Source organism: Thunnus albacares, chromosome 22 (genome assembly GCF_914725855.1).
Source record: "Thunnus albacares chromosome 22, fThuAlb1.1, whole genome shotgun sequence".
Taxonomy (NCBI): Eukaryota; Metazoa; Chordata; class Actinopteri; order Scombriformes; family Scombridae; genus Thunnus; species Thunnus albacares.
Genome location: NC_058127.1, coordinates 9,718,612 through 9,734,377, shown reverse-complemented (window position 1 = coordinate 9,734,377; position 15,766 = coordinate 9,718,612). Strand labels below are relative to the sequence as shown.

Here is a 15,766-nt window from a genome sequence, read left to right as displayed (position 1 = left end):
AATTTGATGGCACAGTAGTTCGAGAAAAAAAGGTTTTATCTGTCACATCACAATGGTAGATTTTTCAGTGTTATTTGAGCTTATTTTTTCTGTTTATTTAAAATAAACCTTTTTGCTTGGACCTCCTGTCTAACAGTGCATCAGAGTGCCGGGACTCGCAGACAGGGCTGCGGAGATCTTCCTTCTACAGCACATTAGACCTGGTGCCACAGCTGGAGCACTATGCCAGTACACTGCCGCGCAAGCAGGCCAAGAGCCGACCTTCTCTGGGGACTCTCCGTAGGGCCTTTGAGGTAGGTTTCTCATGCTTGGGAACCACATTTCAAAGGGGTAAATGCTAGGATGGATCAGGTGGAGGGACGAACTCTCGTGAGTACGGTTAGGGTTAGGTTAAGGTTAATCTTGTGAGAGTTTGCAAATCATCCCTCTGGCTGATCCAATCTAGCACCAACAATTTCAAAGCACCTTACATCACCAAACTTAGTAGACCCTAGCCTATTTAACCCTGAATAATTATGGAGTACATTATTAATTATCTGTAACAAATGTTACACTTTTGTGCTGCAAATGAGCAGTTGGTATAGATCACTGTAAAAAGTGGGTACTTTGAAATTGTAAGTTTCTTAAAATAGCTGTTAATATAAAGGGTAAAAGGTCATTAGTTGTTAAAAGTGATTCGTAAAAAAATCCCATGGTGATCAGTCACTATATGTGTAGTCAATATTTGGGGTAGGGACTAAATTGGATTAAACATTATTATTATTATTATTATTATTATTATTATTATTATTATTATTATTATTATATTGAAGTATTATTATATGTGTATGATGTATATACATATACCTAAATCTGACTTGTAACTTTATCCAAACAAAATGAGGAATGATTGTAAACTTAAACTCTGTCTTCTGTTTGCTAACAATATTTTTAATTGATGTTCATTAATTTTGTACCCTATGAAACTGTTAGTATGAAATGAAACTGACAAACACATCTGCTGAATTTCCACAGTTTTTACTATTAAATTAATCAGACATTTGTACATTTTTACATTGCAGTTTAAAATTATAAAAGTTAATGTCTATGTTTCCCTTTTTTGTATAAAATGTGTTATTTTCCTCAGGAGGTGGAGGCAGGTATGGAGGTAACAAACAGCACAACAGACTCAGGTGTTAGCACTCTACCAGTCACAGACAGTGAAGATGAAGAATCACAAGCTCCACCCAATGAGAAAGGTCCTGTGAGATTTGGCTGGGTGACTGGAGTCATGGTAAGTGAAGTTGTATTTGAATGAAAAACAAAGACAACAGCATACACTGCTTATTTTCTGATATACATATAAAACAATCTTTCAAACATCACAACAAAAATCACTTAGTGACCTTTTTTTATTGATTTTTTTGTCACAGGTTCGATGCATGCTGAATATTTGGGGAGTCATCCTGTTTCTCCGCTTCTCCTGGATCGTCTCTCAGGCAGGCATCTGTGAGTTATCACTTTATTCATCCCTCATTCGGTTCCTTTCATCCCTGTTTTGTTGCTTTAACCCTTAGAAATCCACTGTGTTTTTAGGAGGGGCAGGGGATCTTTAGGGGGAGATAGAAGATCAACAATGTATGTCACATAAAATATATCATCTCAAAACTGGGAACCTAAAAATTAATTTGAGATTCAGCTCAGCACTGTGTGTAGAGTTTTTCTAGTCATACATCTGTAATGAACATTGTGTTTTGGTTTGAAATTTTGAAAGTTTAGATTGTATAAGGGCTGGAAGTATATGATGACCATTCCCATGCTAAATTATGTCTCATAAATTGTTGCAGCAATTTTTGGGTTACCATGTGTTACACAGATTTGGTGAAAGATTTTATCATTTTTGACCACTAAGTTATTGATAAAAAAAAAAAATGTCAAAAATCCCTCCAAATTAAGACACCCGACATTGAGGAACACCATAGAAAAATTCATGTTATGATTTGGTATCAAAAACTTTTGACATTTGGAGATTTCTGTAAGAATTGCATTTTCAGCAATTGGATAGCGAGCAGTTCTGTTCTGGAAATTGCTCAGAAACCCCCTTACTGTCAATATACCTAGGAAAGCCAAACATCCTCTGAAAGCCCTAGGTCACAATAGGTCATTTTATAGAGTGAGGTCAAGTTTCATAAATGGTCTCACTACAATGGAATTAGCTTAAAGTGGGCATAAATGTAAAGGGGAGACTTGTGGGTAACCATAGAACCCATTTTCATTCAGATATCTTGAGGTAAGAGGTCAAGGGACCCCTTTGATAATGGCCATGCCAGTTTTTCCCTAGCCAAAATTAAGCCTAATTTTGGAGTGTTATTCAGCTCCTTTCTCAACAAGTGAGCATGACATGGTTGGTACCAATGGAAGCCTTAGGTCATATGATACAAGTATCTTCTAGCTTTAAAACTGAGCCTGCGCCAGCCTCTGAAAGACAGTAATGTTGACCAAGGGCACATACGCCCCCGCTGGTCTCTGAGAGTTAAAGCTCCCTTGCTCTACTCTCGCACTCTTATCTAAGAATGTTAAAGATTTTCATTACACATTAAGTTGCATGAGAATAATGTGTGCACATAGAAAATTTTGAGCTTTATCTTTAAGTACTGAGGAAAGGAAAAAGAAAAAGACCATTCTTTAAAAAAGATATTGGGTTGAAACCAATGCCAAAAAAATGTGTACCTTTCGATACTGAAGGTAACTTTTTCGATACCTTTGGGGTTGAAAAAAATACTTCCTTTGTGGAGTGCATAATGCATTTAACCTGCATTATACTGCCGTTGTCCTTGTTCTCTCTGTGTTTCTCTGTGACAACCATATGAAAATTGATAAAAAAATCATATAAAAGACAGCATCCTAGAAATAATCTAAATGGCACCTTAAAGACAACCCAAGAATGAGTTGTAAGAATGAGTCCTAAGAATGGAAGGCATAGCTATTTAGATATTTTTGATGCATACATTTACATAAATGGATAATGCAGCTGTAGCCAAAGAATGGCTTTATATTCTAGATTTTAGATAAATCTGTGCCAGTGTCTTATATGGGAAGCAACAGAGCACCAACCAATCTAAATGTACCAGATATGTGAATCCACACAGTCAAACACAGCCAAATACATAAATAATGAAGAACTTATTGTCTCCTCTCAGTGCTGACCTGTCTAATTATCCTGATGTCTGTGACGGTGACCTCAGTAACTGCCCTCTCCATCTCTGCCATCGCTACCAATGGGAGGGTGATCTCAGGTCAGTCATGGATGGCTACAATAATGTATTACTTTTACTAGGTATGGAAATGTAAGGAAATCAGTGGTTTTGTGGCATACATTATATGATAACAACCTTGTTTCTGTGTCTAATAATCTTCAGGTGGGGCCTATTTTATGATCTCCCGCTCACTGGGCCCTGAGATTGGTGGGCCAATTGGGATGGTGTTCTCCTTTGCCAATGCTCTGGCCTGTGCCCTCAACACTCTTGGCTTTGCAGAGGTGGTCCGTAATCTACTTCAGGTAATTATTAAGCTTTAACACTCTTAAAATAAATACATTTGTTTTACGTTATTATTGAGGATATAGATACTTGACAAGGCTAGAATCCCTGATAACACACATGTTTTCACTTAATTATTTAATCTCTTCACTGAGCTTTTGTTTTCTGAAGATTTATCATTTCAGATCATGAAATTTATTTTCAACTTGCGTAGAATTGGGCAGAACAAAGCAGATTTCTTTCTTTATAAACTGTGTAGAAGAATTTGACAACCTGAAAAAAGTAAATCAGCATTGTAAAGGCATATATTAATATAACTGTGAACTTTAAAAACATTCAAACTACATTTGAATGACTCCTGGCTTTCTCTAATTATAGATTTTAGGAGTCATTTTGAAACCAAAGGATTTTTTTAGCCTCACCAGTATGTCATGCAGCTGAGCACTATGTTTGGTTTCCTATATGGTTGATGTATGTAGGAGTTTGATGTCGTCATGGTCGATGCAGTCAACGATATCCGTATTGTGGGTGTGATCACGGTGACTATACTTCTGTTCATTTCATTGGCCGGGATGGAGTGGGAGTCCAAGGTTAGCACATCCTGACACATTTCATTTCCTTTGCTGGAGTTGGCCCAAACATTTCTTTATCTCTTATTAACTTTTACTCTTCATAATTTGTTTTTCCTTTTTTTCTCCTTTCCCCATTTGTCTCTGTCTCTCAGGCCCAGATTTTGTTCTTTGTAGTTCTCATGGTCTCATTTTCCAACTACTTGGTGGGCACAGTGATCCCTCCCAGTCTAGAGAAACAGGCCCAGGGCATCTTTGGATACCACAGTAAGTTTATGCTTCTTAGGACAAAAAACTGCCTTTGATACAGTAGTCTGTGTGTAATTAAAAAATAGTTCATCAACATTTATTTGGAATATTAAAATGAAAATGTGCTGATAATCTGGTCGTTTATCAGATTACCATCTAATGCATTTAACCACTTACCAGGCATCTCCTATTTTTGTGCCCAAAAACAATGTACCCAAAATAACAAGATTAGTGTTCTTCAACCCATTTGATCACAGTCATAACCCTGGTTTCATTTGAAAGGTAAATCTTTATATTGTACAACCAAAAAATCAGAATGAGCATAAGTGACCCTGAAAATAATGCCATCACGGCTAAAGTGTCTTATGGAGGGGACAGGTTAACAGGTTAATCCTGTTTTTGTTGTCTCAGTTTTTATAAATAGAAGCATATTTGATTTAAAGAAAACCAAAGTGTTTTATTGCACGAAAACAAAATATGTTAAAACTTATCTACTCTTTAAAAAATCAGAGTATTTTTGGTAATATGTGAAAAAGGCTATTACTGCAAATGTACATGCAATAAGTAACAAGAAAAAAGGTTTTCTATAAGGGAACCTAAAATGTATCTCTAACTAAACTAACTGATTCATTGTCCACAGCAAAATTTTCTGAATTCAAAATTATTGACAAAATAAAAAACATTCTTTCAAATCTTTTCAGTCCCTTTCTACGGGTTGTATTATCATTAGTATATTTTAAATTTATCAGAGGACCAAGTGTTTTTTTCTTTGCCCATCATCAGGTGAGATCTTCATAGCAAACCTGAAACCAGACTGGAGAGGAGCAGAGGCCGACTTTTTCCATATGTTTGCCATTTTCTTCCCCTCTGCCATCGGCATCCTGTCTGGAGCCAACATCTCTGGAGACCTAAAAGTACGACAAGAAAGAAGGCAGAGAGAAAGTTCTTTCACAGCTGAGAACTACATGAATGCTGACTTGATGTATGTTAATTCCTTTTCAGGACCCTGCTACTGCCATCCCCAAAGGCACCCTCATGGCCATTTTCTGGACTACAATCAGTTATCTAGTTCTTGCTGTAACTGTTGGTAAGCTACTTGTTAAACATGCTTTTTTAATTAATTTGCTTCTGATTTGGTTATTGGTTTATTTATTTGAACTCGTTGGGAGTATATGATGTTCTATGTAGTTTGAGAGGAGAGATAGTAAGTATAGGGCCTAAGGATTTATCATTCACATAAAGAGCAGTGTCATCAGCATATTGCATGAGTGTTAGAGGGTTGGCAGGCTTGAAATAGGTAGAAAAAGAAGAAATGAGGCAGACTTTGTGACATCAACATTTCATAACTTTACACATGATCCTTTAAAGGACCAGTGTGTAGGATTTAGTGGCATCTAGTGCTGAGGTTGTAGATTGCAACGGAATCTCCTTCACCTCAACTTCCCCTTCCAAGCATTTAGGAGAACCTACAGTAGCCACGAAAAATACAAAAGGCCCTCTCTAGAGCCAGTGTATGGTTTGTCCATTCTGGGCTACTGTGCAAACATGGTGGTGCAACATGGTGGCCTCAATGTAAGAGGACCCACTTCCTATGTAGACATAAAGGGCTCATTCTAAAGTAATGAAAACATGATTCTTATTTTCAAGTGATTATACACTAATTAAAACATACTTTCTGCCAAGTCTGTTCTGTTAGATGCCACTAAATTCTACCCATTGCACATTAACCTCCGATCTTAGTCTTGTTAGACCTCAAATCTTGGTCTTAGCACTTTTTTTGTTGTTGGCATGAAGAAAGAATCATTCGAGATAAGAGGGCCAACTACAAAAAAAGAGGTTAAAACAAAAAATCTAAAAAACAAAACAAAACAAAACAAACAAACAAACAAATTAATATTTTAAATACACATTACTCATTAATTTAAAATGTTTTCTGTGGGGCAGCCATCTCATCTTGGTTGTCAGAGTTTGTAAAAAAGTTTTGGAAATCAGACTTTCTCACACCACATTAACTGTTGATAATGTTTACTTCCTGTGAAAAAATCCTGTTGATACTGTAATTGATTGAAGAAAGTTTCATGCATCTGTAGACTGATTTGCATACAGAGGTATAGCACGAGGTTAGGAAATCAGTCAAAAAGGTGTTGTCTCTTTGCTGAACTTGCAGTCTGAAATATCATGTTACATCATGACTATAATATTTGCACCTTTGTTCTCTTCCAGGGGCGTGTGTAGTGCGTGATGCCTCTGGTAACATAACTGACATTCTGACTGGGAACATCACTGAGGGCTGTGTGGGTCTGGGATGTGGCCTGGGTTGGAACTTCACAGAGTGCATCCAGACACAGACATGTAAATATGGTCTGGCCAACAACTTTGAGGTACTATTCAAACTATCATCTTTTACTCAAAAAATCCTTACACTGGGTTGGTACAAATGAGCCAGTTTTTCCCCCTGAGTTCATAAACCTGTATTCATAACTGTTATATGAATTATAACATTTCTAATGATGGCTTTTCCAACTAGGTAATGGGCCAAATTTCAGGTTTCACCTATCTTATCACTGCTGGTGTCTTTGCGGCCAGCTTGTCATCTGCTCTCGGCTTCCTCGTCTCTGCCCCTAAAGTCTTTCAGGTGAGAAACCCCAGCCACACTCCGATGTTAAGATGCCTGATACATCTATCGAAACTGCACTTTTATTAACAAAAATGTACAATTCTATAAAGGAAAAACTCGCAAATGTCAGTCTTTAGGCACATAACTGAACACCTCAACAAAGTAAAGAAAGAGGACAATATGAAGCATTTAATGGACTGAAGTGTGTTTAAATGTAATAAAGTATATGTGTTCTTAAGATTATATTTTCCACCTTATCTGCCAGTGTCTGTGCAGAGACAACATATACCCATACATTGGATTCTTTGCAAAGGGTTATGGAAAAAACGATGAGCCACTCCGGGCCTATCTACTCTGCTACATCATTGCTGTGGCCTTCATTATGATTGGTGGGTGTGATATAACCCTATTTTACTATTAGAAATAATTAATGCACTTATGGATATATATTTGTTTTTATGAGAGAATATCTTTGCAATAAGGCATTGTTTTTCATTCTTTTTATGATGATGATTAACATGTTTTCACAAGTTTGTGATTATCTTTTTTCAGCTCTGGATGTGTGATGTGTTTGATTTCTGTCTCCTGTATCATTACAGCTGACGTGAACACCATCGCTGTCTTGATCTCCAACTTCTTCCTATGTTCCTACAGCCTCATCAACTTCAGCTGCTTTCACGCTTCCATCACCAATTCACCTGGTGAGTTACTAGCTCACACACTACGTAACACACAAGTCCCCCAAACAAAACGGCAAAATATTTAATTATCTCTGCTCGGCGTAAGCCTGGAGGGGATTTGTGTCCATGTGTGTCTGTTTGCAGCTACTCTCACATAGGCTACTATTGAACCCATCAGCCTAATATTTTTGTGCACATTTATGACTCAATGTTCAAGGACCTCTCTTGGTTGCAGTGATTCACAATTTTTGAAAAAAACTATTTTATAACGCCTTTGAATGCTCTGTTTTATACTGCCATTGATTGCTGACTCCTGACTCCTCTTAGAGCAGGCCGTGTTGTGAATTCTAATAAATATCAATAAAATTCCTTATGAGCCTATCGTAAAGCTTAGACATTCACCTTTTTAGCAGTCCTCGCCATTTTACGATATGCCTCACGACATAGCAAAAAGCATTTCTGGCAGATAACTAGGCTAAAAACGAGGCTTATCTAGTCTTTTGAAGCCCACATTTTGGTCTTTGTTGTGGCTAAAAAACTGACATCCATAGACAAGTTTGGTCTCATCTTGAACCGGAGCATCTGCAAATTAATTCCATACCGAATATGTTATGATCCACTAAAGTTAGGCGTGATACAAGATGAATAAATCCTCATTATTGTTATCTTTGCCGCCATCTTGACTGTATACATCTGGTGGAGATCTGCAGTCTGAGTACACTCTTCTAGTTTGTTATTAAAGATAACTGCTCTTAACTGCTGCCCCCTTCAGGTTGGAGGCCGTCATTTCACTACTACAGTAAATGGACAGCTTTGTTCGGAGCGGTGATCTCGGTAGTGCTGATGTTCCTGTTTAAGTGGTGGGCTGCTCTCATCACCTTCTGTATCATCTTCTTCTTGTTTGGATATGTCATCTACAACAAGCCGAGTAAGTCCAAAAATGATTTTTCCCGTGCAAATCAGTTGTGTTCGGATTAGGCTAGACAAGAGACTGGAATAAGTCCCAATTTCATGATTTTTTTTTTCTTCTTGTATCTTGTTTCACTTGTGTGTGTGTGTGTGTGTGTGTGTGTGTGTGTGTGTGTGAAATCCACAGAGGTAAACTGGGGATCATCAGTCCAGGCCGGTACATACAACATGGCTTTGTCATACTCTGTCTCTCTGTCTGGTGTGGAGGATCATGTCAAGAACTTTAGGTGAGAGACCAAATATCTCCATTATATATTGCAGTAATAGACCTCAAATGACTGTACCTGTCAGTCAATCTTTGTGCGAGTGTGTTATGTGTGTTATCCATGTGAGTCCAAATGTCAGTTATTTTAAGAGTTTTGAGAGGATTTTTAAGAATGTGTTCTCTGATGTGTCATCTGTCTTGTCTTCTTACCAGACCCCAGTGTCTCGTCCTGACTGGGCCTCCAAATCAGCGACCAGCCCTGGTGGACTTTGTTGGATCCTTCACCAAGCATATAAGTCTCATGATCTGTGGAGACATAATCACGGTCAGTCAGTTTTAACATTCAGTTTTGCTCCATTAAGAGATTGACGATTTAAATTTTAACTTTTCCTTGTGTTAAAGAAACTATATATTTTTGAATTTCTGCCTCCTTCAGGAGCAGGACAGCCACACTCGGCCGCAGGATGCTACCGATGGGTTAGTGAAGTGGATGAACAAGAGGAAGGTGCGCTCGTTTTATACTCCTTTCACGGCAGACAGCCTCAGAGTTGGAGCTCGACATTTGTTGCAGGTAAAACAACCTTTATTTGAGAAGTAAATAGAAAATACCTATAACTTTAATCACACAAAGCTAAAAAATATATATATCTTTTTCAAGGCGTCTGGTCTTGGCAAACTGAAGCCCAACACGCTGGTCCTGGGCTTCAAGGCAAACTGGAGGGAATGTTCTCCTGACAGCATTGAAGATTATATCAACACCATATAGTAAGTTTCGTCATAGTACAGTGTTAGTGGTGTATTTTAAAGGGATAGTATAGCCTCAAAGCAGAAAAGTTTTCTTGAAAGATTGCTTCGATAGGGTGAGTAAATTTAGTAAAATTGTGACTGTGAGCTATTTCCATATCACAGATTGAAATTATATTTGCATAACATAACTCTACAGCCCAGTATCATGCCAAGGCCTGTAATAGACCCACTGATTTACTAGAGGATACCGTGTCAGTGTTATGTTTTGCCTCGCCTAGGCGTGAAAAGTCTGTGTATTGCACGCTTTGGCATGATACTAGGTTGAACTCTCAGCGCTGTGACATAAAGTTACATAATGCTTCCCCAGTTGAAAAAGTAATATTAAGACCAAGAGAGAGACATAAAAAAAAGCACTTGTAAGTTAAGAGTAACTATAGCAAGCATTTCTCTAGAACCTTCTCTTTAAAACTTACCTCTCAACTTATAACTCATCTTATTCTCTTGCTGTTTTTCTCTCTAGTGATACTTTTGACTCCAACCACTGTTTGTGCATCTTGAGGATGATGGATGGGCTGGATATCTCTGAGCAGTTTGAGTTTGGAGGTTAGAAATCCCTACTTCATAATTTAGAATTTTCCATGTGTGCTTTCCTACAACATGGCATACTTGTATGCCGTTAAACAAAAAAAGGGGGAAAATAACGATATACATTATAAAAATAACTATTCAATAGCATATGAATGATAACAATAGTAAAATATGTTTGGTAAGGAATGTAATGTGTGTCCTCCAGTGAACCATGGCTTTGAGCCTGATGATTCTGTGGAAAATGGCGACCAGCAGTCACCTGAGAGGGAATCAGGTGAGCATACACACATACACATTTAATTAGCATGTTTTTGACATACACCCATAAACCAGATCCATGATGAACATTTAAAGCATAATGTGATGACAGGACACATGTTTAACTGTAAAACTTTATACTGTAAAACTTGGCTGTGTGTTTTGAAATGTTACAAGAGCCAATGACGTGTCTGATGTCCATTATTTTCTTATACCAGAAAACCTCAGAGTACATTATTGCTTCCTTCCTTAATAAACATATTTATTTCCCACTCGCTCACTTCCTCAAACAAGTTGCTAATCAAAATTCTTTCTATTACAGTTGACAATATCTCTGATAGAGGCAGCAGTGATCAAATCAAGACAGTGTTTCAGAACGACCAGGGAAAGAAGACCATTGATGTCTACTGGATAGCTGATGATGGAGGTGAGCACAACGACAGGTCTGATCTGACAAAATCAGTACAATACACTAGTTTTATGATGAGTTTTTAAAAAGATATTGCGGTATTGTTTTAATTAATGTAATTTATTACAATAATGGCCAACTGACACAAGGGGGATTTATTTAGGTGGTGTTATCATTCCCTCACCAGTTTTTTCACCATCTACTGTCAGTTATGTCCTCTTTTTTTGGAGAGAGGAAAGTCTCCACCCATCCCCTCCTGAGATACAGAAACTTGAGTTGGCTCCTCTTTCTTAGCTGCGGTGTTTCTGTTCTTCTCTTTTGAGGTCTGACACTGCTGGTGCCTTACCTGCTCACCAGGAGGAAACGTTGGCACCACAGTAAGGTCAGGGTCTTCATCGTAGGTGACGAACACAACATGGAGGAAGGCCGCAATGAGTATGTTTCTACTGTTTTACCCTCTGGAATAAGTGTTGGTATTGTATTGTCAACATTTGCATTTTCCAAATGGAACAAATCTATCGCACGTGCTGTACCTGACTTTTAAGTTTCTGGTGATCACCAGAAGTTCCTATCCTTGTGCATATCAGATACTTGAAAAGAAAAAGTTTTGCCCATGTCCTGTCAGGGGCTCCGTACTTTTTGCATGATTATTATCATTATTAATTTATAATTTGACCTCCCTCTTCTTTTAAAATATATTTTCATATTTTTACTTGTTTAAAGTGTTTAACGTGTCTTCTTCTATCTTCAAAAATAAAAAAAGTGTATAAAAATGCTATATAAATCAAGTTTTACTCTATTATTATTATAATTTAATTTGGAGTTGAATTAGATCTACACATATTATGTACATATATTGAACTACATTTAAACAATTTTGTCTTTTCTAACCATATAGTTTTATCTTATTCCCTCATGCATATAGTAATCTGTTAGATGTATTCTGGTGTATTAAGTGGAAAACACACTTTTATGTTGCAGTATATAACAGGATACATTGTCAGTGCACTCTAATCTTCTCTAAGTATATAAGTATGGAAACTGATGTACTGAGACGTTGATTGTTGTTTGTTTTAGGATGATAGCTCTGCTGAAGAGGTTCCGTCTGGATTTTAATGACGTTATAGTCATGACGGACAGTGAGAAGCGTCCACATCCCAAAAAGTAAGTCCAGAAAATCTTGGCATTCACTTTCAAAGTCACACTGAATATTGAAGAATAATGCTTAAAGATTTAGGAAGGATTCAATCTAGATTAATAGATCAGTATGATTACAGGAAGTCATTTTCACTGCCTTGCACAAACCCAAATTTTAAGTGCTTTAATTCTGAACAAACACAAATCCACCCCCTCAAACTTTTCTACACAAACAATTCTACTGTCAGAATTATAATAGATGCTATATTCACAAAAATGTATCAAAAATAAACACACTGGGTTAACCTTCCACAGACAGCCATTGGAATTTTATGGAAACTGGTCCATCAAAAGTGGCCAACTTAGTGAAATTCCCATTTTTAAAATATTTAAAATTAAAGTATTACTTCATAAATGTTTACTTTTATAAACTACAAAGACTATACTCCTGTAGTTTTTGTAATTTCTGTAGATTTCATCTCTGTTTATGTCTCTCTTCCTCAACACACTCACTTCTGTGCCCTTTGTGTTTTTGCTGCCTCTCAGCTTAAGCAGATTTGTGGACAGTGTCGCCCCCTTCCGACTATATGATGAACAACAGGAAGGTGTCTCAGTTCAGGAACTGAGACAAAGCACCCCGTGGAAAATAACTGACAAAGAGTTTGAAGCCTTCAAACTTAAGGTGTGTGCATGTAAACTTTGCATGTCCACTAAATGTCTCTATGTATAAGGTTGTATGTATGTTCCTGTCCTTTATGGCAACAAATTGTGATTTTTTTAAGTCAGTTTTCTTACTGTTATGTCTTCCCTTCACAGGCTGAGAGAAAAGTGAGGCTGAATGAAATCATCCGGAGGAATTCACAAAACGCTGCTCTCGTGCTTGTGTGAGTACCGTTTACATAATCGGTTCAGTTTATAACATGACAGGTAAATGAAAAGGCTACAGGAAACTTCATCAGAATTACTGCAAATTAAGCATATTTAATACACATGAGATATTGCAGAAGGTTGGATTTTTCTAGGGTGTTCAGTATCTTTTGATAGTTTTGATATTTTGATGAGTTACACCATCATGTTCTCCCATTCACCTTCTGTCTCAAAATTTGGTCTGTTCTTTTCTTTCTTTCTTTCTTTTCTGTTCCCACAAAGTTGGAACCACACTATTGTCTAAAATATCATATACTGTATGCCGTAGAACAATTGCAACTAAGGGACTTACCATATATTATAATGATAATTTAAATAATTCAGAGTATGTAAATCACAAGAGAAAAGGATTATTTAACTTAGGCGATATTTCTGACATGTCAGTGTGAATATTGTTTTACAGTGGGGCTGCTTTTTAACCCCGTCAACACCAGTCTCTGTACTAAACACAGTTATAATGTAACTTGTGAGTGGTCTTGATCTTTTTCACTTTCATAGATATAATATAGGTCCAACATGTACAGTAAATAGGGATCTCTATCAGTATCACAAGATAAAAATACAATGGCTACAATGTCCACATGGGTGCAAAATTATATGCAAATCACACTGCCTGTGAGAGACGGGAGAGATTAGATCTGATGTTGTTTGTGGCTGTCACACAAATGGGAAGTGTACAAGATGTTAGCACGAACTAATTTGACTGTAATATTTTTGTCGTAGATCAAGTAAGAGCAGCATTGTTTTGCTATTTTGGTTTGTTCATGTAAATGTGTTGGTTTTTCCAGGAGCCTTCCTGTGCCACGCAGCGACTGCCCCAGTGCTCTGTACATGGCCTGGTTGGATACGCTGACGTGTGGCCTCCACTGCCCTGCGGTGCTCATACGAGGGAACCAGCAGAATGTCCTCACTTTCTACTGCCAGTGAATCCTCACTTGGATATTCTGAGACAGCAAGTTAATGCACTACCCTGGGACAAAATGAGAAAACACACAGACTCAATAAGTGAATTAAGTAAAAAAAAATGAAGGAAGATCAGGCCTTTATCAAGTATGCAGAATAAGAGTACTTGTAGATCAGCTCATGATGCTCACCGACAGTCTACGCGAAAAGGAAAGAAGAAAGGTCGGGGACACTGCTGCACCCTGCAACGGAAAGTGAAGCACCCACACGCAAAGCTATTGAGTTTAAGTCAAATGGTAAGGTAGTCAGAGATGCATGGTGGTCTTGCAGACTGGGTCACTCAGAGGTACGAGCCTTGCAACAGCCAGTAAGTGGGTGCAACTGCAGTGGTCCTTGGCATATGTTCTCCAAGTCTCTGGAAGTCAACCGGAGGGATGAACACATATTTTCCAAAAGATATTCCCTGCTGTGGGTGTTCAATTTGGCTGAGAGCTGGTGTGAGTGTGTATGTATGTATATATAAATCTGATGAAATTAAACATAGTCCCTCAAACCTAGTATTGACATCACACTGGTGCCATTTTTGTTTTAGATATGTAATGTTAGCCTCTACTGCACTTTGACTCACTTCCTCAGATCATAAACTGTATATAAAGATGGACGTAGTGAGGTGTGACGTCACCCATTGGTTTGCATTGGAGCTGGTTTGAAGCCCAGAGTTGAAGCTTATGGTCAGTAGCTTCTTTTACCTTTGGAGCCATGACCTTCCACATAAGGAGTGTGGTGTGTTGCCTTTCATGCTCTGGAAACACAATTCGCTACCACGGACTGAAGCTTGTGAAGCATGTGCTAATATGGAAGATATCGTAATCAAGTAACATTAATCTTACCAATATATTGCGGGACAGCATCCTGTAAAGGTCTTGTTAGTGTAACTCCTTCACTACAAAGACAGTAGAACATAAAAATCACTGTTTATTTTTTAAACAGAAGCTCCAAAAGCCGGACTCAGTGCGAGTCCTGGAGCTGGGACTCACACCAAATCCTACTAAGTCTTCAAATCTTGTAAACAAAGCAATAATTTCCAAAACGACCACCAGCACACTTATTAGAGGGCCTGAATTTAAAGATTGAGGCCATAATGACTCGTTGAAAAAAAAAAAAAAAGATTGACTTAGTATGTATAGAGAGAAGTTGATGCTTGGGAGTCAATCGGAACCAGGGATTTTTGGAGACAGCATCTAGTGGCCGTTGGTGGTATTGCACCTTAAAGTACTTAGAGCACTGACTTTAGCTTTCAGCCGTGGTAGCTACCTACAACCTGTGTGGTACGTGAGTGTGATGTCATCATTGGGTTTGAGTGAACATGTTTCATTCTGAGTTCTGCTCTTACAGTACTTTACAGTACAGTGTTTGATATTTGCATGAATATGTCATTGTAATATAATGTAATTGTTCACGTTGCCTATGAGTATATGTTGTTTCCACTAAATCCATATGATGTCATTCAGCATGCTTGTCGGGCAGTCAACAGTCAAGTGAGACAAAAACATTGAACAGTTCAGTTTCACATTTTAAAATCAATAATCATATTTCAAGCTTGATTAACATGCTAATTATTTGGCCCCATTTTGTGTAATGTTCATCTTAAATGCTTAATACTGTGATATGTTTGCTGTCCATGACTGTATATTAAACTGCCTCTCTCCTAAAACGCATAGACTTATTCTTGTCAGCAATGAAAACTTTCCAGGCAGTGATAAAGATCTGAAACCTTGATATTTTAATATTCAAATTCTTGCTTCAGTGGAACTACTTGAAAGTATGTAATGGGTTATTGTGAGCAGTCTTGGTCGGCACATTCAAGAGAGACATCAGAGCAGAGTGAACCTGAAGAAAGACAAACTCAGGCAATATAAGTTAAGACTGTGTCATTTGAATATAAAATGTAATTTATTTTTACTTTCGGCAGTTTTGCAACATTTTTGTG

The 15,766-nt window shown here is 37.7% G+C and overlaps 1 protein-coding gene and 1 long non-coding RNA gene across 2 annotated transcripts; one reads left to right on the top strand and one right to left on the bottom strand.

Annotated features, from left to right (window-relative positions):
- The first annotated feature begins 1,108 nt into the window (after positions 1-1,108).
- On the top strand, positions 1,109-14,884 carry slc12a10.1 (solute carrier family 12 member 10, tandem duplicate 1). Its single transcript, XM_044341414.1, has 25 exons — positions 1,109-1,273; positions 1,413-1,488; positions 3,180-3,275; positions 3,399-3,538; positions 3,998-4,108; positions 4,243-4,354; positions 5,120-5,250; positions 5,339-5,423; positions 6,560-6,717; positions 6,864-6,971; positions 7,219-7,342; positions 7,553-7,654; positions 8,406-8,561; positions 8,730-8,829; positions 9,021-9,132; positions 9,244-9,378; positions 9,466-9,572; positions 10,075-10,157; positions 10,348-10,416; positions 10,723-10,827; positions 11,133-11,244; positions 11,887-11,973; positions 12,493-12,628; positions 12,763-12,830; positions 13,662-14,884. Exons 1-25 carry the CDS (start codon positions 1,109-1,111, stop codon positions 13,798-13,800), a joined length of 2,817 nt encoding a protein of 938 aa, XP_044197349.1. The 3' UTR covers positions 13,801-14,884.
- Positions 1,230-8,329, bottom strand: LOC122973712. The gene is made up of 3 exons (XR_006400115.1): positions 8,235-8,329; positions 5,140-5,244; positions 1,230-1,589 (listed from the first exon to the last, which is right to left on the bottom strand). It is a non-coding gene; the product is annotated as an uncharacterized LOC122973712 (long non-coding RNA).
- Positions 14,885-15,766: the final 882 nt, after the last annotated feature.